Here is a 23,913-nt window from a genome sequence, read left to right on the forward strand (position 1 = left end):
GAATATGCTACTTGGTATAATTCCACTAAACTAATTTCCTGGGGGAATTGAGAAAAATTTACAAAGGCTGGAGTGCTATACATCGTAATATAAGAACAAATACTTTGAAAGGTAAACAGTGTTAGTGGTGGCAAGATCGCTTTATTCTTGAATAAAGAGGATTCAAAGAATCTTCTATTATTCACTGAATGTAACAGTGCTTCAAATATGTTTTTTATTTTCCTTGTGTTCTCCAAGTGTGAAATAAAAAGGTCATTTAAGCAAAGCTTAAGATTTACCTAAGCAAGCATTTCCTTTTATGCCAAAATGGACTTTATCAAATTGAGTCTGTTTCCTAGAGTGGTGGCCCCAGGGACTAACTAAACCCACTTTCACACAGAGCCAAACTTCACACAAATACACACAAATACACACAAACTTGTGTATTTTTGCCTGTCTATTCCAGGTATATTGGAGATTACTTGGAATTACAAAGGTAATGGAGCAATCTGTCCTATAATAACACACAAAAAGGAACAGGTAGAGACATTTCAAAGAATTACTTTAGACTTGCCCAAATGTCAGCTTATTTAATTAACCCTCATGGGTTTGTCTTATCTAATAACATTAAGTGAATTCATTAATATCAACATCATGAATTTGATGAGATAGTTGTATTTGTTCCATCGAATACACATTAAATTTATTATTAAAGAGGGAAATGCCTACCTGCCTATTACTTATAATCATCTCAACAAACAAACAAACCCACAGTGGATCATGTTGAGTACCATTAAAATAAAATCTTCTAGGCAAATGGTTTAGGGTTAAGTCACACCAAAAATTAAATAATTGGGAAGGAAAAGAAAGTTAAAGAGCTAGATCTTTCAGTTTGATTCTTTATTGCTCACAGTACACATATTGGAACAGACACAGAGTTTCCCACAGCAGCACACATAATACTGCACTTTCTTATAGAAGAGTCTTTGTCCCACAAGGACGCAACAGTGAATTCCCAAGGGATGAAGCGAGTCAGCACACAACTTTGTAAAACTGATAAGAAGGAAGCCAATGCATTCAGGAGCACATCATAAGCAACACGCAAGTCTATGAAGTTGTCAGAAGTAATCTGAAGCTAAACACTACATGCTCTTCAGTTTTAGATTTCATCTTAAAGTTTAAGTTCATGAAGGGCCTAGGTCCCTGAGCTAGCTCTGATTTCTATATTTAGCGTAATTGGATAAGTCCAGAGTTGTGAAGGACCCCTGAATAATATATACAGGTATAAATACTTTTAAATATATTGTGACAATATAATATAGAAACAAAGACATATATATATATATATATTTGTATATATTTGTATACACATATATTTTTTCACTTGGAAAATCAAGACTATAAGAACACTTTTAGAATTATAACACCTATAAGACAAATAGTGTAGTATATTTTCTATAGATAATAAATGAAATTCACAAAGATTAGAAAACAAACATGCTAACCTAGAAGCTGTTTTTCCCTTTATATTCTAGTATATGGGTGGAATATTTTCTCATCAGATATAAATTGACTTCATTCACTTTTCCTTTACTTGGGGCTTTATTGTAGTGGCAAATATTAAAGGACTAGCTGTCTTCCTTCATTAATCCCTCATAAAATGGACATGTTTTGGGTAGCTATCCTTAATGTCCAGAAGATTTCTCTAAGATCTCTTGTGTCTCCCTATCCCCACTCAGCTTATTTCTCCCACATGTATTGTTTTTCCTTTAAATATCTAAATCTAATGTTTCCTTGAAAGAAGTCCTAATTTTCCTCCAAAGTCCTCCTTGATTACTCCAGGTCCCATTAATGCCTCCTTTTCTCTGTAGCACTCAGTTATTTGTAGTCTGAAATCATACAACTTGGCTTCCAATTATGTACTCTATATTTCTTATATGTTTCTCTGTTAGTATGTTGTCACTAAATTATAATCTCCAGAGGGCAGAAAGAATATGTTGGTCCCCTTTATTTTTCATTATTAAATTAGGCTGTGGACTTGTTTTTGAAATTTCAAGCATTATATATATATATGAGGGATAATTCTATGATCCAGTACACTTAATGCAGTGCCTTTCACTGAGCTGAAAAAGTGTTTAAAAACAAAGAAACCCAAACCCCAAATAGAACTAGTCATCTTATTGTGAGGACAGATCTATAGGTAAATTGGGCATCACCAGAAGATTTAAGATATATTCCTTAGTTTGGGATTGGTCATTAGTTTAACAGATACCTAGGGGCATTATCCAAGTTTAAATAATTTGTGGAGTACAAAGATTAGATAGGCTTACCCACAAGAAGTTTTCCATATAGTTCCTTATTACGATTTGTGAAGTAAATAATGACTTTAAAGGTCCTAGTGAGAGATCAGGACTCAGTAGTTTTCAAGGTGTGGTCAAGGACTAAGGCATCAAGATCCCCTAATAAGTGAGAATCTCTTGGGGCACGGCCAAATAAAGTGTATTTTAAAATAAGCTTCCAGGTCATCTTATGTGTACCAAAGTGGGACTGGTTTATTATTCCTGGCTAAGGTGTGAACACTTGGCTTCTTTCCTAGAGAATTTAATGCCATTCTAGGAATATAGAGAATGTTCTTACTGACTTCTAAATTCAGACCTCTAGTTAGGTAGATTCTTATTCTGATACCATGTTGTATCTGTTTTTCTTTTTTGGAAAGTCTCTATCAGCATCAGTCCATAACATTCTTGAGAAAGTTTATACTCCCTTTGCTGCAATTCAGAGAACAGTCATATGCATACCAGTTAAGTCCATTATTCTGAGAGGAACAAAATAATCACTAAAGAGTGTTGCTTTGGGGCTCAAATAAGTTTGCAGGAGCTCTAGCTAACTCCACTGCTTATCCTATCCTTCTTTTATAATTTTCAAAGTGCTTTCATTTCCATTATTCTAGTTGAGAGCCTGCGGTATGGACTTGACCCAGATGTTCTTCCATGAGGACATACAGGTGATCACGTGAATTTGCTCTTTATTGGCCACAAAATTGTCTTTTTTTTTAATCTTGCTGAATCCAGATTTGACAGTTCTGACAATGCGCTGTCCCAGCCATACCATTTCACTGAATCCCTCTATTCTTCTAGACCATGTTTCTAGAACATAAATCAATCACCCCAGTTTGGACTTCCCATGAATGCATTTGGTGTAGAAGATGGTAAACAGGCCTAACAATATTGTATACAAACATTCACGGCTACTCTTTTCAAAAGAGATTATTTGAATTTCAAAATTCGAACCACCAAAATTTGGTTTATGTCAGCATAGCCTGTTGGTGCTAACCATCTCAGCAACAAGACTATTCCCTAGTGTGCAACTTTGTAAATGAGCTTTTCTGCTGAGTAATTTGAGATTATACTTACAGACCAAACATATAAACAAAATACTACAGGGCCTTATCTGACCTTTTCCCCCTGTGTAATCAGTGAAATGAACAATTGATATTTCTTATTATAGTTCACAAAATAGAATCACAACACATAAATTATTTTAACAATTGCTTCTTTAAAACATTTTTGACATCTCTAATTCATGTTCTAAATATTGCCAACAGTTGTATCTTGAGATGGTGCCACATTGGTTTTGTTTGTCCTCATTGGACTGTGAGATCTTTAGGAATGGGAAGAGTCTTTTGTTCCCTTAAACACATTTCTGTAGTAGTTTTTCACATATGATGTGTTCTTCTATTGGCGTCTCACTGAAGCTCTGAGATGCAAAACCTCTGCTTGTTTCTGTGAGGAAAAAGCCACATCGAGTGGCTCAACTCTACACCTGAGCCCCACCATGAAAACAGGGACTTCAGTTAAATAGAAATGTCAGAAGTATACATTTTTCCATACTTGAGACATGATTTTATGAAAGTATGAAAATGTTTCAGAACAAAATATTTTCTTACATATAAATATATTTGAAGGAATATTTACACTTTTCCTTAAGAGAGTTCATGTCCAGGTTTAGTCTTGAATGAAGTCAGATGAAATTGCCTGCTCTAAGGAAAGTCATGTTTTATAGGAGAGATAAGAGTTTGATAAGGAGGAGGAGTGAGAGAAAGGAGGAGGGGAGGAGAGAAAAATGTGTTTGTTATTACAGGGCTCTGTAAGACTTCTTCATGAATATTCTTCTAAATACATTCCCTCAGCCAAGTCTTGGTTTTGATAGATAAACAGAAAACAAATTGCTTGAGGTTTTCATCCTCTGCTTTTTCCAAGAGTGATTCCAAGCATTTGAAAAAAGTTTCCTTTGAACCTGGGATTGACCAGTTGTTTCCGGATGCTCTTTTTCACATCTAGTTTCCTTACTCTATATATGAATATTCCAACACTTTTCTGAGTTGTAGTTGAGAGGCAAAAATAATGTTGAATATAGTACATATGTAATTCACAGAATCATAAGGGGACAATTTAAAATCTCCTTTTCTTCCAAAAAGTTAATATTGTCTCTCTTCTATCAAGTTTGCAGATTGAACATAGTGTAGAATGAGATAACTCTTTTAATCTTTAAGAGCAGACCAAAATTGTATGGATCCAGCTTTACTAAGACATACTGTCCATAGTATTCCAACACATTCTTCTGAAAATGACAGAAGTTTAAGATTCAGTTACACTAAGCATTATGGTTAGAGTTTTCCTTTTACTTCACCAGTTGTTTTGCTCAAACCAGCCATTTGTTTTGGAATATTTTCAAAGTGTATTGTTCTGTGTACTTAGCTTGTTTAAGAGTGAATATGGTTTGGACTTTTCTCATTTCTCTTCAGCGTATTTGTGTTGGAGTGAAGCTCTAGAAATACACTCACAATAATGACGGAAGAAGTCTTAAGAGGTAATTTATATTTGCTTGTTTTATTTGTGATCTGTGACCTTTACCTAATTACCTCAGGTGCAAGATCTAGCCAAAGACACTCAGAAATTAATGGAATTGGAAGTAACAAAATAACCCAAGGGATTTTATTAAAGGAGGCCCTTAATATTACTCTCCTCCATCAGCAACTTTTTCAAGTTTTTAATTTTTCGTTTGATGGAGTATTAAATTTTGATGATTTAAGGAAATACTTTGTGATTTAGTAGTGTGATAAATAATACTTTAGAAAGCCATATCTCCTCTGTGTAAACCCAACTATCTATTGGATCTTGCATGTGAACATTTAATTTCATAATGGCATTTGCTTTGGAGTTGAAACACTATGAACTATGCTCCCTTGAATTTCCCACGTGGTCTAAAACTAACAGGTTATTAGCAAATAACTCCTTAAAAGTGGAAATGGAAAAACTGAGCCCCTAAATTAAATTTCCAATGGTGAGAAGAGCATATTGTGTTCCATGTATGACATATAAAATTAACTGTAATTTTTTCAATGTCTAATATTACCACTCAGCAGAATATTTATATTTTTTAGTTATTTAGGCCATCAGGTCACAAGTTGCCATCAGCATGCTGGCTTAAAAAAAAGGGAAACAAAAAAGAAAGATACATTTTCTCTTGTTAATATCTACACAATTTAGAGAAGCTGCATTGATCCCTGATCCCTGATCCTTGGATTTATCATCAGGGAAATCACAGCTGTAGTGAGACTGTGATGAAGATAATGTGGTTTGCGTACCTATCAGCAAGGCTGAGACATAGTAGATGCTCAATGATATCAGTTCCTTTCCCTAATGAAAAGGCTAATATAGTCCATTCCCATCTGTTAAGTAATTTATGCACATGTATGTGTATGTTTGTATGCACCTGCACATGTGCCTGTGTGATTTGAGGTTGGGTCACTCTGGTGCTTCTATCCATACGATTTTAAGATTAATATTTAATCCAGGATGAAAAGTCGGTTAAAATAGATTTCTTGGTGTCATGCAGATAGACTTTTAGTGTATTTCCCATAAACATTTGCTTGCATTTGTTTTCTTGCATATAGTGACAGGATAAGAATATCTTCCTGGAGTAGACGAGACCAGTTTTCCCAAAAACATATTCTGGTCTGATGTTCTAGATAGTAGACACTCTGTGTAGCAGCATTTTAAAACTGAAGTTTCCAAAACAGAAATGATGTATGCTTTATAAAGAAGGTGGGGAGGGGTAATTGTTAGCAGTGATTAGGTTTCCAAAAAATCCATGAAATAGGGATATAGGCTGGAGAGGGAAAATACCATTCTCTGGGGAACCCAGTACTTTCTGACCTCACAATTCAAAATGAATTATTATTGAACCATCACCAAGGAGATACACTTGGAGATACTCATTGGCTATATCCCAGGTGGTGACCCATCTGGAAGAAACCAAATTGGATCTTGACCCTATGGGTTGGGCAGATTCACATTCACACTCCTGGAATAATCACTGGAATAGAATAGCAGGTCTAAGTCATACCTAGAAAAAGATATTAATAATGAGATGAGATCAGTTTTAGATCTATTGAAAAAAAGCCAACAGAATTCTGCATTGCTTTGACTTAGAATCTGTAAACAAACTATCAGTTGCATTAAAAAAAAAAAAAAAACTAAACTAAAAAAAACCCAAACCTACAAATGACAAGCAGGCAGGCAGGAAGGGCAATTGCAGACAAGTTAAAAATCCATAGACTTCTATCCTCCGTGGGGAGTCTTCATCTGGAAGTGTAATCGTCAGACTTTGGCTGACTTAGAATAGCAACTAGGCTTTTGAGAATGTTTCAGACTTTTAAAGCTAGATTCACTAGAAAGATTCACTTGACATGGCTCAGTAGTTTATACACAAGAATGCTCGAAAAGGATTTTCTTCCTTAAAAATTTTAGAGAAAAAGCCAACCCTTATTTTACATACTTGGTCTTGTCCTGGCTCTGCTTTTCAATAATTACTTACATGTTAGTTTGTATCTTCAGAGTTACTTAATCTGATATTTCTCCTGTCTCACTCATCATTTAAGAGGCTCAAGAGTTGGTTAAGAGCTGGATTAATCTAAAAATCAAATCTTCATGTCTTCTCAACTTATAATTCTGGCTATTTTGAGATTTATTTTACGTTAGAGTTGAATGATGACACCTACTTTATAAGACATAAAGAGTTCTCTCGGGATGAGATGTACAGTCAAGGGAATATAGTCGCTGGTATTATAACCGTGTTGTATGGCAACAGATGGTATCTTCGCTTGTGGTGAGTACGGCATAATGTATACAGCTGTCAAATCACTATGTTGTACATCTGAAACTAATGTAACATTGTGTGCCAGCTACACTTGAATTTAAAAAATCATCTCAGAATTTTATAAGCATTATGACATTTGTTTTTGTTTTTTTGTATAGTGAACATATTTGAAATCTCATTTTTACTTAATAAATTTTTTTCTACTTTACTCTGTAGTTTCAGATATTCATGAAATAGCACTATGCTGTGTTAAAGTGAAATGCTAGATGCAAACATTGAAACATTGCCAAATTATCAAATGTACAAATAATTTGGGGGAGTTTGAGAAATTACATATATTATGAATAATGTGAAATCAGTGTCTCAATTTTATCTAAGCTTTGAAGCCCCAGAAAAATAGTGAATTTCTCAACTTAAATGGAAAGAGCTACACTTTTAGTTTCTATCATTTGGCTCTTTCACAAATCTGCTCCATTTTGGGGGAAACAATTTTGTGATACTAGAAGGAAAATATGAATCATTCCTATGGGTTAAAATATCTTGGGCCAGGATTTATTAGAGCAATACTAAAGACTTTCTCTGCTCTGTTTCCAGGTACAAGTACTGGCTGTTTCCTCTTGGGTTGATAACGGCACAGATTCTCATTTACTTTGTGGTCCATTTTCTTCTCATTCATGAATCAGCTTTGGCTAAAGGTTATTTCAGAAGCCAAGCAGGTATCATCAAAAGATACTTTTGTGGCAGATAAATAAGTGTCAGTGACAGTGATGTCATCAAGCTCTGTGCTGAAATGATCTGACTCCTTGATGACACTGTAATTTAGGGCCACACTGTAGTTAGTGGGTTTCTCTACCGGCTTCTGCTTGCAGTTGCAGAGCTTTCTGAAGGCGGCACGGAATTTCTGGGACATGAGATTGTAAATCACCGGGTTGATGGCACTGTTGAGATAAATGCAAATTCTGCAAAAGAGCAAGAACCAATTTTCTTGGAAAGGGCTGGAGAGAAATGAGTTGACAACCACAAGAGTCCTGTAGGGCATCCATAAAAGGGCAAACAGAATTACAACCACTGCCAGCATCTTGGTGACCTATGGAGAAATAAAGAGAAATGCAGTGCAAACACAAATGAAAACAAAACAAACAAACAAATGAAAATAAAACACCTTCCCCCTTACTCCCACCCCAACCATTAGTTCCCAAGATGTAGTCTGAGAGAAGGACTTAAATAAATGCATGCAGTTTTGTTTGTGAGATCATCTCAGGAAGCAGGATTAAGGAAGGGTAAAAGAGAGATTGTGATAGAAGAAAAACTAAAATAGGGTGTATTATTGTGATGCTCACTCTGTGGGGCAACTATGGATTAAGTAAGGCATTTCAGGATTATCTGTCCAGGGAAAGAGAGGCTGGGGCATTTATCCACTGGCTGCCAATCTCCCCACTTTGTTGAGGACTGCCTTAGGGGCTTTAACAGGCCCACACTTCCAGGATTCTCCTGCATGGAAACTCATGGGGGCTTTAGAGACTTTGAGGCAGAGAAGATGGACTGGGGACAGTGGATACTGGAAGTAGGATGTTCTCTGCAAGCAGGAACCATCCACTATCACAATGGCTGAAATCAGAGTCCAGCTAAGAGAATGTGACACAGGCCACCAAAAATATTTGTGACAAGTGTCAGGAGACCTAGGATCTAATCCTGTCTTTACTTACCTTATATGTGATGCTGAGAAATGATCTTAATCGTATAGGTCATCTGTAAAATGGAGCCAATATTGCTCCCCTAAATCAAATGAGGTAACATAATAGTCTGAAAAGGATAAAATGTCTTTAAAATAAGCCAATGGTTATGGAATATCTACTATGTGCCAGACACTCGACTAGCTGCTTTACATATGTTATCACATTTAAAAGACTGAAAATCCTCCAAAATAGGTATTGCATCTTTCATTTTTCAAATCAGAAAATGAAGCGTAGATGCTGGTAAGTACTTTGGCAGAAGTGGTAGAGTCTCAGAGCCAGGACTGGAATCCAAGTCAGCCTGGATCCAAGGTTTTGCCCTTCCCACCACACAGCTTTCCTGTAGGATCAAGGGAGATGCAGGACAGAGAAAACAAACCTTGAAGTTTTACATAGAGCTGACCCTACTCCTAAGGACAAACAAAGCACAGGAGCTAGGACAATAGGGGGGATGAGGTTAATATCCAAGATTGCCCAGGGATCAGATCATCAAAAAGCATGATTTAGCAGATTCTGGAGATTGACGGACTCAGAGTTAGACCATTTGGTTTTGTCTACGTTAAGTGGTTTTAGGACCTTAATGAAGGCATTCACCTGTATTTTCATTTCTATATCTGAAAATATGCCTGATCATATGTTCATTTACTTCATAGAGATATCGAGAAAATAAAATTTAAAAATAATGAATATGATACGGGTTTGGAAACTCTAAAGCACTATTGGAAATATCACGCTTTGATTAATGACAATATAAAAAGACCATAATATTTCAATTCTATGAAGGACATATTAAAATTATAGCAGTGGTTATCTTTGGGTGACTAAGATAATAACTGATTGCTTTTCTCCAAAAGCAACACTTTATACATTTTAAAATAAGTTTTCAGTGGCACCTGGCTGGCTCAGTCAGTGGAGTATGTGACTCTTGATCTAGGGGTCATGGGTTCAAGCCCCATGTTAGATGAGGAGCTTACTTAAAAAAAAAAAAACAACTTAAAAATAAATAAATAAAATAAAATAAGTTTTCAGTTACCTTTACTCTCTCACTGGGTTTGAGAAATCCTCAGCCCAGACTTTCTAGGTGTTCTAACTTGAAAACAAACTGAAATGGAAGGGGCAGATTCCTCCCCTCTCATCCCTTTTGACTTTTCAGCTGCTTTACTAAAACCAGTACTAGCAGCTTCTGTCTTGTTCTGGCATTGAGGGGGATCCTCTTTTGTGAGAGGGCTTTTTAAGGCCTTTAGTGTAGAAATAAAGATTTTACATCTAGACACGTACACTGTCATCAGTATCTACTATAAACTCATCTCCCAACCTTGTACTTAATCCTGATAATAGAATCCATCTTGGTTTCCTTTGTCAGAAAACCTCTCTTTTTTCCCTAGGGCTGGGGCTCTGTCTTTACTCTTAGCCATATCTCTTCTACCTCAGCTAGAAATTCCCCTTGCATCCTACATTGTGGGAATAATGCTACTCTCTTGCTATTTTTTCCTGGATTTATAGTAATTGCCTTGTTCCTTGGCTTTCCAAATATCATTTGCTGTAAGACTTTTCATCTATGGGCACAAATAGCCTTTGTTTCTTTGTTTGTTTTTTTAAACCATTGCTATCTCTTTTTGAACAACTCCTATTACTTGCTTGCGATAATACCTATGATCTATACACCTATTCTCATGTTACTGTTTCCCTCCATTCTCGGGCCATTTTATCACTCCCCTGAAGCTCTTCCTGCCTTCTAAAAATGTGCCTAAATTCCCGTTCTGCCTCACTCACTGTTCCCTGAGCTTCTCTTCAGACTCAGTGCATGGAGGGTAGTTAGACTTCATATTTTGCTAACTGGGGATAGAGAAGTTGTTCTGTGTGAGAAGGTGTAATTTTGACATTAGTTCATATAATGCCAGGTAAAATATTATTTCAGAGATTCTGACTTCTTTCATAGAAAAGAAGGATTTACTCAGTCAAGAGGTTAACTGAAGCCTAATTTTTTTTTTCTGAGCACACTTTTAAGATTATGAGTAAGTACTTTAATTGGTCCTAGGAAATCAAAGACTTAATTCAGGGATAAATATTCTGAACTTTGGAAGGAGCTATAGTAATTATAATCTTTATCATCATCATCACTCACATCCTTGTCTTTGTCTCCTGTCTAGTACTCCAAGTTCTTTGACATTGGGTCACTGCTTCACACCTGCCAACAACCTTGCCAAGGACTAAGCATCCTATGTTTGAATCTCTGCTTGCTACACAATGAGACTGCTACCGTCACATTTCAGTTCTTTATGATGGTTTGTCACAAAGATATGTAAACAGTATCTTATCTAATGCTTATAATAGCTCAGCTAGTATTAGCTCCATTTTACATATGGGGAAACTGGGATTTAGAGAAAGTATGTGATTCATCTAAAGACACATGAGTAGTAAGTGACAAAGCTGTGATTCAACTTAAGTCTACTTAAGACAAAGCCCATGCTCTTTCCTTTATACTTTGCTCTTTCTCTCTATGAAAGTCTTCGGCATTTCCAATGATAAGATTTCTACTGCGTTATCCCTATTGTGGTCACCGAAACATTTAACTTCTTCTAAACATAAATTCAACATATTTATTGCTGCTAAATTTCCAAACTTAAAGTTTGAATTTCACCTATCTTTGTGTTTTTCTCTACAATTGTCAGGTGAAGCATTAACCTACATTTAATAGCTACCTACCTCTTTTCACTTAATGTCAGTGAGGGAGCATTGTCTTTAACAAAAGCAACACGTTTCAAGGTTAATATCTCTGCTGTGTGCTTCCACCACCCCCCACCCCCTGGCAAAATCTGACATCATTAATAAAATTTTTATTGTAATGATCTATATTTGTCCACCTCTCTAATACATGGTAAGCTTTGTCAGGGGATGGGTAAGTTTATTCATTTCTTTGTCCTCAGGGATTTAGTACAGTATGTGACAGAAGATAGACCCCAGTAAATGTTGAATAAATTCTGGCATGGAAAGAATTATTTCTAGTTATGTAGCTATGATCACTTTCTGGATTTTGATACTCCAAAATTTTGTTGGAGGATTTTTACAAATACTACTTTTAATATTAAAAAATCTCTTTTAAGTGGAGATTGATTAATTAATAAACTGAGTCCTTAACACATTTCAGCTTTTTGTTGAAATAAATATATTTTTTAAAATGTAAGGAAGTGTGGAGTAAAACAAATATAATGATGTTTCTAAAATTGATCAAGTGGAAAATACATTTCCAGTGAGATAATAAGGAATACATTTACTCTCATTCATAATTATTGTTAGTTAATTCCCAACATCTTTGGTTGAGTTTAATCACTTTCTAAAATATTCACAAGTTTTAAGTGTTTCCATAGCTTGGATATTAAGAACTCCTATTCAGTATAGAAGCAAACACCTGGAAAGAAATGTTCTAGAGATCATCTTTCATACATTGTGGTTGTTGAAGTTTTATTTCTGTTGCTATTCCTTATCCCAAATGAAATGACAAAGATGCAAATTTGAAAATATCTTTGGGCCATTGTCTTTAAGCATTGACAGTTTTGCTAGGGCAATGTGATGAGATGAGCGATTGCTTCTTTACAAGCCTCTGTACCAGGGCATAAAGTTCCTTGAGAAATAGTATGACACAATCTTCAGGGGAAAATGATTTTACAATATATTTCTATTGGGAAGGAATTTATCCATCCATTTAGGAGATGCATTTGCGTTCCTACTATGTACCAGTCAATATCCTGTCTCTTGAGGATTCGACAATGATCCAGAGAGACATTGCCAATGGCTTTATGTACCTTATAATCTGATGGTAGTTGTAATACATTGTAATGAATCTGAAGACAGAAAAAATTTTTGGTTCTAGGAAAGCACCTGATCTGATGACCCTGAGTTCAAGTGGTGGTTTGTGAGGGCTTCCTGGTTTCAGTGACATCTATGCCAAAGTCTGGAGGTAAAGAGAGGCAGAAAGAATGTTCCTGAAGAGATTGGATATGTGTGGTAGCCTGGAGGCATGAGATAGTGAGGCCTATCATGGGTGCCAGGAGTAATTTAGTATGCAAGTTCCGGGGTGCCTGTGTGGCTCAATTGGTTGAGAGTCTAACTCTTGGTTTCAGTTTGGGTCTGATCTTAGGGTCATGAGATGGAGCCCCACTTTGGGCTCCATGCTCAACACTGCATTTGCTTCAGATTCTCTCTCCCTCTGTTCCTCCTGCTCATGTTCTCTCTCTCAAATAAATAAATCTTTAAAAAAAAATTAGTATGCAGAGTTCCAATTGCAGATCATGTGAATAAGTAGAGCTCTATCTCTTTCTCTAGGAAGTTTGTGGAAACCATTACAAAAGTCATTATTTTTATCTGATAAGGTGATGTTACACTCTGTAGGGTGCTTGACCTTCATTGCTAGGACAGAAGGAGAGATGCAGCTGTTAAAGGAGATATACTGTTGAGTTCTGAATGTCAGCTCCATGAAGCCATTTTGATCAATGAGGCAGCTGTTTTTGCACAGTATACTGAGGACAAGAAAAGGAGGCTGATTAAATTGATTACATGTAACCAATTGATTAAAATAGTGTTTAGAGAGAGATTGCTTACAGAGATGGTTGAGAAGAAGAGCAGGATGGGAACAGGAGGAGCTAAGCAAGGGCTTCTGTCCTTGGCCACCATGGTGAAGGGTTATCTTTCTTTGAGGATCAGCTTGAAAATTTTAAATCAAGCCCTATATATATTTTACTCTTCATTGTATTTAGCTATATGGTATAGTGGCATATAGTTCTCATAAAAGAGTTTGGATTCAGTCCTTCTCAATACATCCTTTTGTAATCATTTTAAAACCTCTAGATAAAGACCCTACTAGCAATTTTTCTTCATTTCTTTTTTTAATGTGAACTGGATAGATTTCTATCTTCTGATTGTTAAAGTTGAGATTATGGTTCCTTCAGGGGCCGCTAGTTCAACTGTGCATATATGTGCTCCAGGTGAAACACCAGGCTAATTAGGTTCTCTATTTCAACCAGCAAGGATCCTTGTATTATTAACTACTATCTCTACTGCTGGTACTATGACTTTTACTACAAGTTCTAAAACTAATAACTAAAGTTTGTATATTGCTTTTTTAAAAAAAGTGTTAGATATATGGGAAAGTTGCAAATATAATAGAGTTTCCATATACTTTATACCAAAGTCTTCTATTATTAACACCTTATATGGGTGTGGTGAATTTGTCACAATTAACAAACCAATACTGATAATTTTCTTATGGAGTTAGTTAACTTCATACTTTATTCAAATATTACTAGTTTTTTTTTTTTCTGGTGTGCTTTTTCTGTTCTAGGATATTATCCAGGATACCATGTTACATTTAGTCATTACACCTCCTTAGGTTCTCTGGGAAGTGACACTTTCTCTAACTTTCCATAATTTTGATGGCCTTGATAGTTTTGAGGAGTACCAGTTAGGTGTTTTATAGAATATCTATCAATTTGAGTTTGGCTGCTGTTTTTCTCATGCTTAGAATGAAGTTATGGATTTGGGGGAGGAAGGCCACAAGGTGAACTGCCATTCTCAACACAATATATCAAGGGTGCATGTTATCAACTTGACTTATGACTAATGCTAACCTCATATATTGCTTTATTGAGATATAATTTACATATAATTAAATTCACTCACTTGAAGTGTACAACTCAAGAGTGTTTAGTATATTCATAGAGTTGTATAACCATTACTACACTCAAATTTTAGAACATTTTCATCATCCTGAAAGACACCTTATACACATTAGAAGTCACTCTCACCTTCCTCAGCCCTCTGTTGCCCTATGCAACCACTAATAAACTTATGGCTCCATAGGTTTGCCTATTTTAAACATCTCATATGAACGAAATTAGTCTTATGTGGTATGACTGGCTTCTTTCACTTAATATAATGTTTTAAGGTTTATCCATGTTGGGGTATGTATCAGTACTTCATTTATTTTTATTGTTGAAAAATATTCCACCCTGTGAATATGCCACATTTTATTTGCCTATTCATGAGGGCAGTTTGCACTTTTTGTCTGTAATGAATAATACTACTATGAACATCTGTGTAAAAGTTTTTATGTGGATATATGTTTTTACTTTTCTTGGGTGTATACCTGGGTTGTATATTGCTTTTTAAGTTATAAACCATTTGGGAATATTAAACATTTAATTTGATTTAATTGAAACAATTCCTAGAGATAATTATTAATATAATACCTAGTGAAAAATACGAATTGGTTAGACATATTAGGACTCAAAAAAGATACAGAATAAAGACAAATTTAAAACACTTGGGACATAGTCTTAGGCTGCTCTTGGAAACTGGAAAACTGCAAGACATAAAAACACAAGAAGAAATGGATATTTTTGGAGAAATGTATTATTCATTTATACTAATAAAAACTTTCATTTATCAGGCTAGCTTATTTGGAGTGGGTTCAAGAGAAGGTGGAAGAAGTGGATAGTGACTGTAAACATATATTTTTAGGACTTTTGCTGGAAAAAGGATGGTAAAATAGAAGGGTTGCCAGAGGGAGATGCAGAGTCAATTTATTTTTTTTTTAAATGGAAGATATTATATCTTTGTTTGCTTGGGGAACGGTGCCACAGAGAGGGGGAAATTTGTGATCCAAGAGAGAGAGAGAAAGAGAGATAATTGAAAGAAAGATAACAATAGGGAATAGTATGGGGGTGCACAAGTGGTAAGGTTGGCCTTTTCTCAATCATACATACAAAAACACTTGTATAATATATTCTCTTTTTTCTCAGCCACACTTAATCTATCTAGATAATGCAGGGGAAAATTCTACCTTTCTTGTCAATTCCCTGAATCCTGAGTGGGGTCCTAGTGGCAGCTAATTGTTTAATTCCTTGGAATTAACCAAGTACTTTCATGGTCAGCAAGCCATTTTGTGTTTATATCCCTATGCGACCTATAGGACAAGTGTTATAGTTCCCATTTCATTGATGAGGGATGGAGACTGATTTCAGAAAAGCAGAGAAACAAGGTCATACAATTTACATATATAAATACAAACAGCAATGCTAGTTATTGGATTAAGGTCTTTTGATATTACATCTAGTTTTCTTTCTAGATAGTTACAGAAATCAACATATATACCAAGTTGAAGACTTCTAATTGTTGTAAATAATGTTTATGAAATATTTGGAAAGGGTAATATTTTTTGGCAGGAATCATTGGTAGCCCTGGGATTATGCATGTTTTTTGCCCCTCATCAGAATGCTACATTTATAAAGCACTGATTAGGGAGAAAAAAGGCAGATAGGGCTCATTCATTCAGGGGAAAAAAAGTAAACAATAAAACTTAAAATGCAAAGGTAATAAAATAGAATAAAAAATAAAATGGGAACTCCTATTTTTGGGGCCACAGTTCAATTAGTAGCATGTCATTCGTGAGAATCTGGTTACCTGGTTTTTGGGGACATTTTGATTAATTATCAGAGATTAGTTTATTAGTCTGTCTGGGAAGTCATAAGGAGTTGGTTGATACCTCAATTCTCTGGAAGGTTTAGTTGGAATTCTTGTAATGATTCAGAGAAAAATTCTGACTTTTGATTTTATGTATGATTCAGAAAAGGTTCTGTGCATGGTCACGGGTCTTGCTATTATCTAGACATTCTTCCTTGAGAGAGACAGGCTGCAGCATACCACTCTATGCCCGTGAGTGGCAAAGTGTGGTGGATATGGAAGAAAGAGTTGGAATTGGCTTGTAACATCTTGGTTTCACAATCCCTCTCTTGGTGGATCACATGACTTAATGTCTGAACTTCATTTCCCAGAGTCAGTAAATGTGCAATCTATATTTCTCCCCAAAGTTTCTGCATTTCCAACATTCTAAGAAAATCTAACTTATATGTTATTAATGGTAACACAATATTCCGACATGTTTGTGATTATTTCCACATAATTGGGTTTTGTTATTTGGGGGAGGTAAGGCCAGGTAAAGGGAGATAGTGCCTGGAGCACACTATTCCTCAAGTGCTGATAGACTATAGGAACAGAGTCAATGCTGATAGCAGTGATTGTCAGTAACTACCTTAACTGCTGTGTTCACAGGGATGATGTAGCTTCCTGAAATGCTGAAGAAATTACTAGAATTCATTTTAACTTCCTGTAGCAAATTAAGAACATGGTGTATCTCTATATCCAGAACCCTGGCTTCCTAACCTTTTATTATTTTCCCTTTAAGGGCATTCTTACTGAAATATTATTGAAGAAATTGAATCATAGAGATGTATTGGAGCATTACCTTGGGAAGAAAGCAAATAACTGACTCCTCTTTAAGGAGTACTGTCAATTTAAAGACGGAATCTATAGACGTTTTAAAAGGAATGCTGAAATAAAAATTATTTTATAACAGGTACCAGGGTCCACTCAAATATTTAGCTGAAATTCAGTGGTAGAAGATAAAGATTTCAGGGCAACCTTAAATACTGTGGAAAAGCTTTCTTAAAACTAAAAGGGCAAAGCTATGTAATGGGAGATGATAACCATATCAGTAACTTGTGTTGGAAGGCTCTTTACCAATTTTTTTTTTTCGCTCTTTACCATTTTTACAATGAAAGATCTTCCAGACTGTCATAGCAGGTAACTAATTTGTGGATCATAGGCTCTTTACTTGTTTTGGATCCCACATTCTATAACACCAAAGTTCTGTTTTCGGTTTCATGATCACAGTAAATCAACAATAAACTTATATTGGCTCTCTAACATACAAAAGGTTGGGAGAAGTCCTTAGTAAATATGCCTCCCACATAACAAGTGCTCAATGCACAGCGGAATTATTATTTGAATAAATATTTGTTTTTCACAAATGTAAAATATAATTGTGGAGGTATATGTAGGTTTAGGACTCTTTAAATTAGTAAGTGTTCTAGTTCTTGTACTTCTGGCTGGAATATTCCCAATTTCAAAAGTGTACTTCCTTCTGGAAACATTCTCTTGGTTAATGAATACAAAACAGTTAGCTTTAATATTCTAAAGCCATTCTTTAAAGAGTAACAATATGTTCTGTGTTTGGATCCTGTCCATGTTCTCCTGCACTGCTGCATTTTAACAAAGTGTTCTGTCACTGGGAATATTTTGCTCTCAGATGGCCTTCAGCAAAGTGATCAATGACCCTTTGCATTTTGTTACATTAATTGAGCCAGTTGAAGAATAAACTTGAAGAGACAATTATGTAAGTCTGAATTTAGGTAAGCTTCTACACTGATTGGGAGCTCTGGGATTTTCTTTTTCCAGTGTTCTGCCTTGTTTTGACTTAGAGTCTGACAATTTTTAAAAGACAGTTATAATCAATGTGAGGTGTTTTGTACTATGGAATGAGATCATTGGTGGGATTTTTAAAAATTGAATGATGGAGGCACCAAAGGGTTTGGAATCAACTCAAAGTCAGTTAAAATACAATAAAAGTGAATAAGGTCTGAGTGGTGATTCATGGTGGAGAGATCATGGACTGTCAAATCCTGCTTATGGATTACTTAAAGATTTGTTGGCAAGAAGCCATCTCGTGATGCTAATGCATGGGTTCTTGACTCCACCTGTCAAGTACTATATCTAAATATTCCATTAAGAACTTTGAGCCATTCTGGCTAGAATTACAGAGTACTTTCTGGACTCTATTCTGATTTTAAAATGTCCATGAAAATAGTAGCAGAGATTCATAGTAGAGAAATTTTGGTTGTATTCAGTGAAGCTTGAGGAAGAAGTATAGATTAAGGGAGAAGTAGGAATTAGGGAAATAAATAGTGATACAATATTTTTAAGTATGGATTTATAATAGTATATCTGAAATAGAAAAAAAAAGTCTCCACAATTGTAAGGGTGCTGAGAAAGCAGACTTGTCAAGCAGAGCTGTTTTCTGAGTGAGGCATTTGTGGGGAAAAGCAAGTGGGCTCTATATACTAGGATGGGGGCTGCATGTGCCAGGATGGTCATGAGCCGGCACTGCCCTTGGTCAGATATACGAGGACAGTTGAGAGGTGGAATTACACAGGACATATTTCCATGTAGAACACCATGCGTCCCTTCCTCCATGACACCCCCAGATGCTTTACTAAGCATCACCAAATACCAAGTATGAGGACCCTCATGGGAAACAGAGAGAGCTCTGCACCCAAGTCTGACTGTAGGAATGAACCCTCAAAGCCCATACTTTCTTTCAAGAGCAAAGTTAGGGAGAGGTACAAAGAGTGGAGAGTGGAAAACATGATGGACACTGAGCTATTAGTGGAACTAGAATTCAGGGCTAAATCATACCAAAACCTTTCAGGATAAGAGAGACCCTGAGTGGCTGTCAGTCTCACTTTCTGAGAATCTCAGAATCTCTGAGTCTGTTAGAGGATGACTGTGCAGTATTTCTTAACATGTTTCAGTCTAGAATGAGGAAATAAGAATGAAAATGGACGGCATTCTAATCTAGCAGTAGGAATTAGTGGATGGAAGGGAGTAGGAACATTCAGATATATGCAATGCCTACTATGTGCTGGGCAGTGTGCTTGGTATTTTCTTCATATCAGCCCTAATATATCTCCATTTTATAGAGGATAAGACTGATGCCGAGTCACATGCTTTTGAATAAAAGCCACACTTTAAGAGCAAGTATATTTCACTGCAAAGTCTCCTTATGCTCTTCTCTACACTTACCTTGAATTGGGGGCAAAAAAAATTTTTTTTGAAGTTTGCAAAACCGAAAAACAAAAGGTAGGATGAAAGTTTGGAAGTGGTGAAGACTGAGTGTATGGAACAGAGAACCTGAAAAATGAATTCCTAGTTCTACTCAAGAGTTTATGCTCAGGACCTAACAGAGCTATCCCATTCCCTCCACTAGGTTCTGAGGGAACATGTTTTTTGAAAGTTTTCTGTTTTGTGGGCTATCCTGTTAACAGTAGAAAACAGCCTGGCGCTAGGCAAAATGTAGTTTTGGAGGATTCTCCACAAAACTTCCCGCAACATTAGCAACTATTGTAGTGTGGAGGTTTCAGGGTTGGTTACAGTCTGATAGAAGTAGGAAAGGAAAGGATGGCTTCCCTTCTGTTGCTTTGATGTTTTCTTGTTCACAGGAGGCCAATATTTGGAAACATGCTGGGAAGGAGAATTGGGATTTAAATTATAATAACATCTGTAGAAAATAAAATGTCACTCTAAATTCTTTCAAGAGCATCCTGGAACAATGCTACAGTGTGTCTGCTCTGGGGTTGAGTGTGCTACTTAGCCTTTTCTAAATGCTCTCTCTTCCAGGTAAATTACTGGTGAATGACTAAGCATGTGGAAAAGGCTGCCTTATCATCTTATGTTGGTTTTCTTACCTTTGCTCTCTAGGATGTGTTTACTTCTCCTGATCATTTTTCTCTTTGGTCCCAGTCCTTAGAAATTCTGAATGAGGGATCTTGGCTGGCTATGAGCTGGGCAACCAGTTGCTGGCTCTAACACTTCTACGAAGATATTGATTCTTTCTGAGGGAGATATTTCCCAATCTCATCTCTCCCCTGTGCTTCTCTGGCCCTAAAGCCTGGTGAGGATAACAACGTAGACAGTGATACAGACAAACAATCCCTCAGCTCACCCAGCAGGGGATGAGAAATCAATGAGAATGTTTTAAAATGTAAACTCTGAATGATGGAGGGGAAGAGAGGTAATCTCTAAATAGAAGTGAACCTCTCAAGGCTGCCAAAGTTTTAATGGGCATTTAGTGGTCTTGCTCCTAAAGATCTTGGACAAAATGCCTTATCACAGTGCTAAGAGCAGCTGGAAGGCAGCTAACTCCTTCTCTACCTGGGTTTCTCTCAGAAGAGACCAAGCTCTACCATGATTGGGCCTCTCTGGAGTTACAGAGTAAATTTTCTAGCTGTCCCAAAAGAACTCACAGAAACAGCCAAATGGGGAAAATAAGTTTCTTTCCTTCAGCAAGTCATAAATTCAGCACTTTTTACTGATTTTTAGTTCTCTCATGGGCTAACCATGGGACTCAGAATCAGAAGACTTGGTTTGAAATGTCAGCTTTGCCAATCATCGCCACTCAAAGCTTTCTGAGCCTTGATGTCTCAGTTAATATGAGAATATGTTTGAGGATTAATTGCGAAGAGGATGTGAAAACGCATTGAAACAAATTCTATACCTTTCTAATATAAGGTGCTATTATATTCCCTACCATGTCTTGAAATCCGCTTCCTTGGTAAAGGGGTGCTAGCTTTATCACCTCTTGATCACCTAACAGATTGAATTGGGGCTACTTTGCATTTATCTGCTTTTACCTGTTTGACTAAAAATCTATATGAGTCTACAAGGTGTACAATGCAAACTGCAGCATGCTGGGCTTGTGCTATGAAGTCCAAGCTTTTACCATAGATTATTTCTATTTATTTAATTTTTAAAAGATTTTATTTATTTATTTGAGAGAGTCTACGAGCAAGGGAAGCAGCAGAGGGAGAGGGAGAAACAAGCTCCCCACTGAGCAGGAGCCCGATGCAGGGCTCAATCCTAGGACCTTGGGATCATCATCTGAGCTAAAGGCAAATTCTTAACCAACTGAGCCACGCAGGTGCCCCTTACCATAGATTATTAAGTCATTAGTTTCTTTTTAATGGTATTGTCCAGATAGTATTAGCATAGTGGTTGAAGGAACAGGCTGGATTCTAATTCTAGTTCTGTGTCTTTCTAGGTGTATAAAATTGGGCAAGATATCTCATGCCTATAAGCCTCAGTATACTCATCTGTGATATAGGAGTAAGTGTAAAGAATACATGAGATAATTTATGTAAAGGGCCCGCATAGAGTATTGTCTTCAATAAATAACAGATCAAAATAATAAATAAATAACATATCATTTTAACCATCTCTGGGAAAATGTGGAAGATTTAACTAAATGGAAGAGAAGATTCTGACAACAACAGCAAATAATAATTCCTTACTGTGCTCAATATATCTTAAACATAGTATCAGGGAATTTATTGAATTATTTAATCTTTGCAGTATTTATGAAGTAGGCATTCTTTTCATTTTAAAGATAAAGAGAATGATATCCAGAGAAGAGAATATTAACTTTCTGGAGAGTGTTCAGTACTAATCTTTCCCTAGGTTCCTTTCTCTCATTTCTTCCTGCTTATTTCTATGTACTAACAATCCCGTTCTGAGAGAATCCTATTGCATCATCTGTTTGTTTCTTGTCTCTCTCATCTGTAGAATGATGGCTTCTTGAGGATCCCTGCCCTACCCAACATGCAAGGAGCAACATGAACATCTGGCACCCAGTAGGTGCTGAATATATTTATATATTCAAGAAATGAATGAATGAATGAACAATTCACTAATGCTACCCCCTACATATTGCTTCTTCCATGTAGTTCCATGTGGTTGTTTGGTACTTCCAGTCCTAATCACAAATGCCATTATTATTTTGGGTCTGATTTCTTTTCTGATATGTAAGATCTTGATGGCAAGAATACTGTGTACTGCATATTTTTATCTCAAGCCCCTGAATCAAGGTTTGGCATTAAAAAATGCTTAAAGTTAACAATTAAAATCAATGTGAAAAGATTCAGTCTCAAGATGGGGCATGATAGATCAGACTGGAATTATGATGAAGAAAATTTTCTGGGAAACAGCTTGTTATTCTGTAGAAATAAATAATTGTTGGATATAATGTTATGAAGAACTTAGGAAATGTGAAGAACTAAAGAGATGCTAAGTCAATATGATTTATGCTGAGGTCATTTCCCATTACTGATGTTGATTGATAGTGTATTAATATATACCAAAGTGGGGTTTGCCTTTAAAAGATACAAACCCACTCTGACAGTCATTCTTCTCTGTCTGCTGTCACATCTAGTCATGTGTGGTTTCCGTCCCTCATGAAGGTGTAGAAAATCATTTTTCTGGATGTCACTCTGCATCTTAAATTTGTATTTTTAGAGCGCATTGAAATCAAGGATTCTCCCATATAATGGGCAAAGTATTTTCTTCAGGGGATATAGAGTCAAGATGACGTTAGGGAATACACTAGCTACTAATTAAGGCTGCCTGCGATAAGCTTGAACTTTCTTGTTTTCGGTGATTTTGAGATAATTCTTGTTTTGGTTATATTGATTTAATATGTATTTTAATTTATTTCCCACACACCTACCACGTACCTGTACTGAGTATATATTTTCACCAATAAACTTTTAAATACGAATAGGTTAAGGGTCAGCAAACCTTGACTATAAGGAGCCAAATGGTAAGTATTTTAGCCTTTAGGGGTCCCACAGTCTCTGTCATAACTATTCAACTCTGCCACTGTTAATATGAGAGCAGCCACAAACAACACATGGATGTATAGGCATGGCTGTGAAGGTTAGTTAGAAAAACAAGCAGGGGAGCTGGATTTGGTCCATGACCATAGCTTGCCAACCAGTGGAATAGTCTAATACTTCTGGTAAAGGAGATAAATGTCATATAACTTATTTCAAACTACTATTGTGATTTATGGCTAATTTCTTCAAATTATTCATCTAAATATGAACAGATCCTCTGAGAAATATCAATTAATGCTGGCTCTCAGCTTGTGGGCCAAAGTTTTGTTTTTGTTCTTTTTTTTTTTAAGATTTTATTTATCCATGAGAGACACACACACACACACAGAGAAGCAGAGACATAGGCAGAGGGAGAGAAGCAGAAGCCCTGCGGGCAGCGTGATGCAGGACTCGATCCTGTGAGCCAGGATCACAACATGAGCCGAAGGCAGATGTTCAGCTGCTGAGCCACCCAGGAACCCCTGGGCCAAAGTTTTGATTGAAAATTTGACTTCTCTTATGACAGAATCTCCTTGAGCATTATCACTCTAAAAAATGTCACCTAAAAAATTATGCTAATATGGTACTTTTAATAACCCTAGGAGCTACTTTCCCAGAAGATGTGTGCTCTTTTGGATGATGAATTCAAGAATGGTGTAGAAAGCAATACAGGAGCCAGCTGGAGAGGACGGTGGTGGGTCCTGCTGGCCCAGAGCAAGCCA

The 23,913-nt window shown here is 36.3% G+C and overlaps 1 protein-coding gene across 1 annotated transcript in view; it reads right to left on the reverse strand.

Moving 5' to 3' along the window:
* Window positions 1-864: 864 nt before the first annotated feature.
* Window positions 865-23,913, reverse strand: part of TRHR (thyrotropin releasing hormone receptor) — a 44,343-nt gene continuing 21,294 nt past the window's right edge. Inside the window, exon 3 of the mRNA XM_025993354.2 lies at window positions 865-8,227. Within this exon, the coding sequence (XP_025849139.2) occupies window positions 7,820-8,227 (408 nt within the window). The 3' untranslated portion in view covers window positions 865-7,819. The remainder of the gene's footprint in view (window positions 8,228-23,913) is intronic.

Source organism: Vulpes vulpes, chromosome 13, assembly GCF_048418805.1.
Source record: "Vulpes vulpes isolate BD-2025 chromosome 13, VulVul3, whole genome shotgun sequence".
NCBI lineage: Eukaryota > Metazoa > Chordata > Mammalia > Carnivora > Canidae > Vulpes > Vulpes vulpes.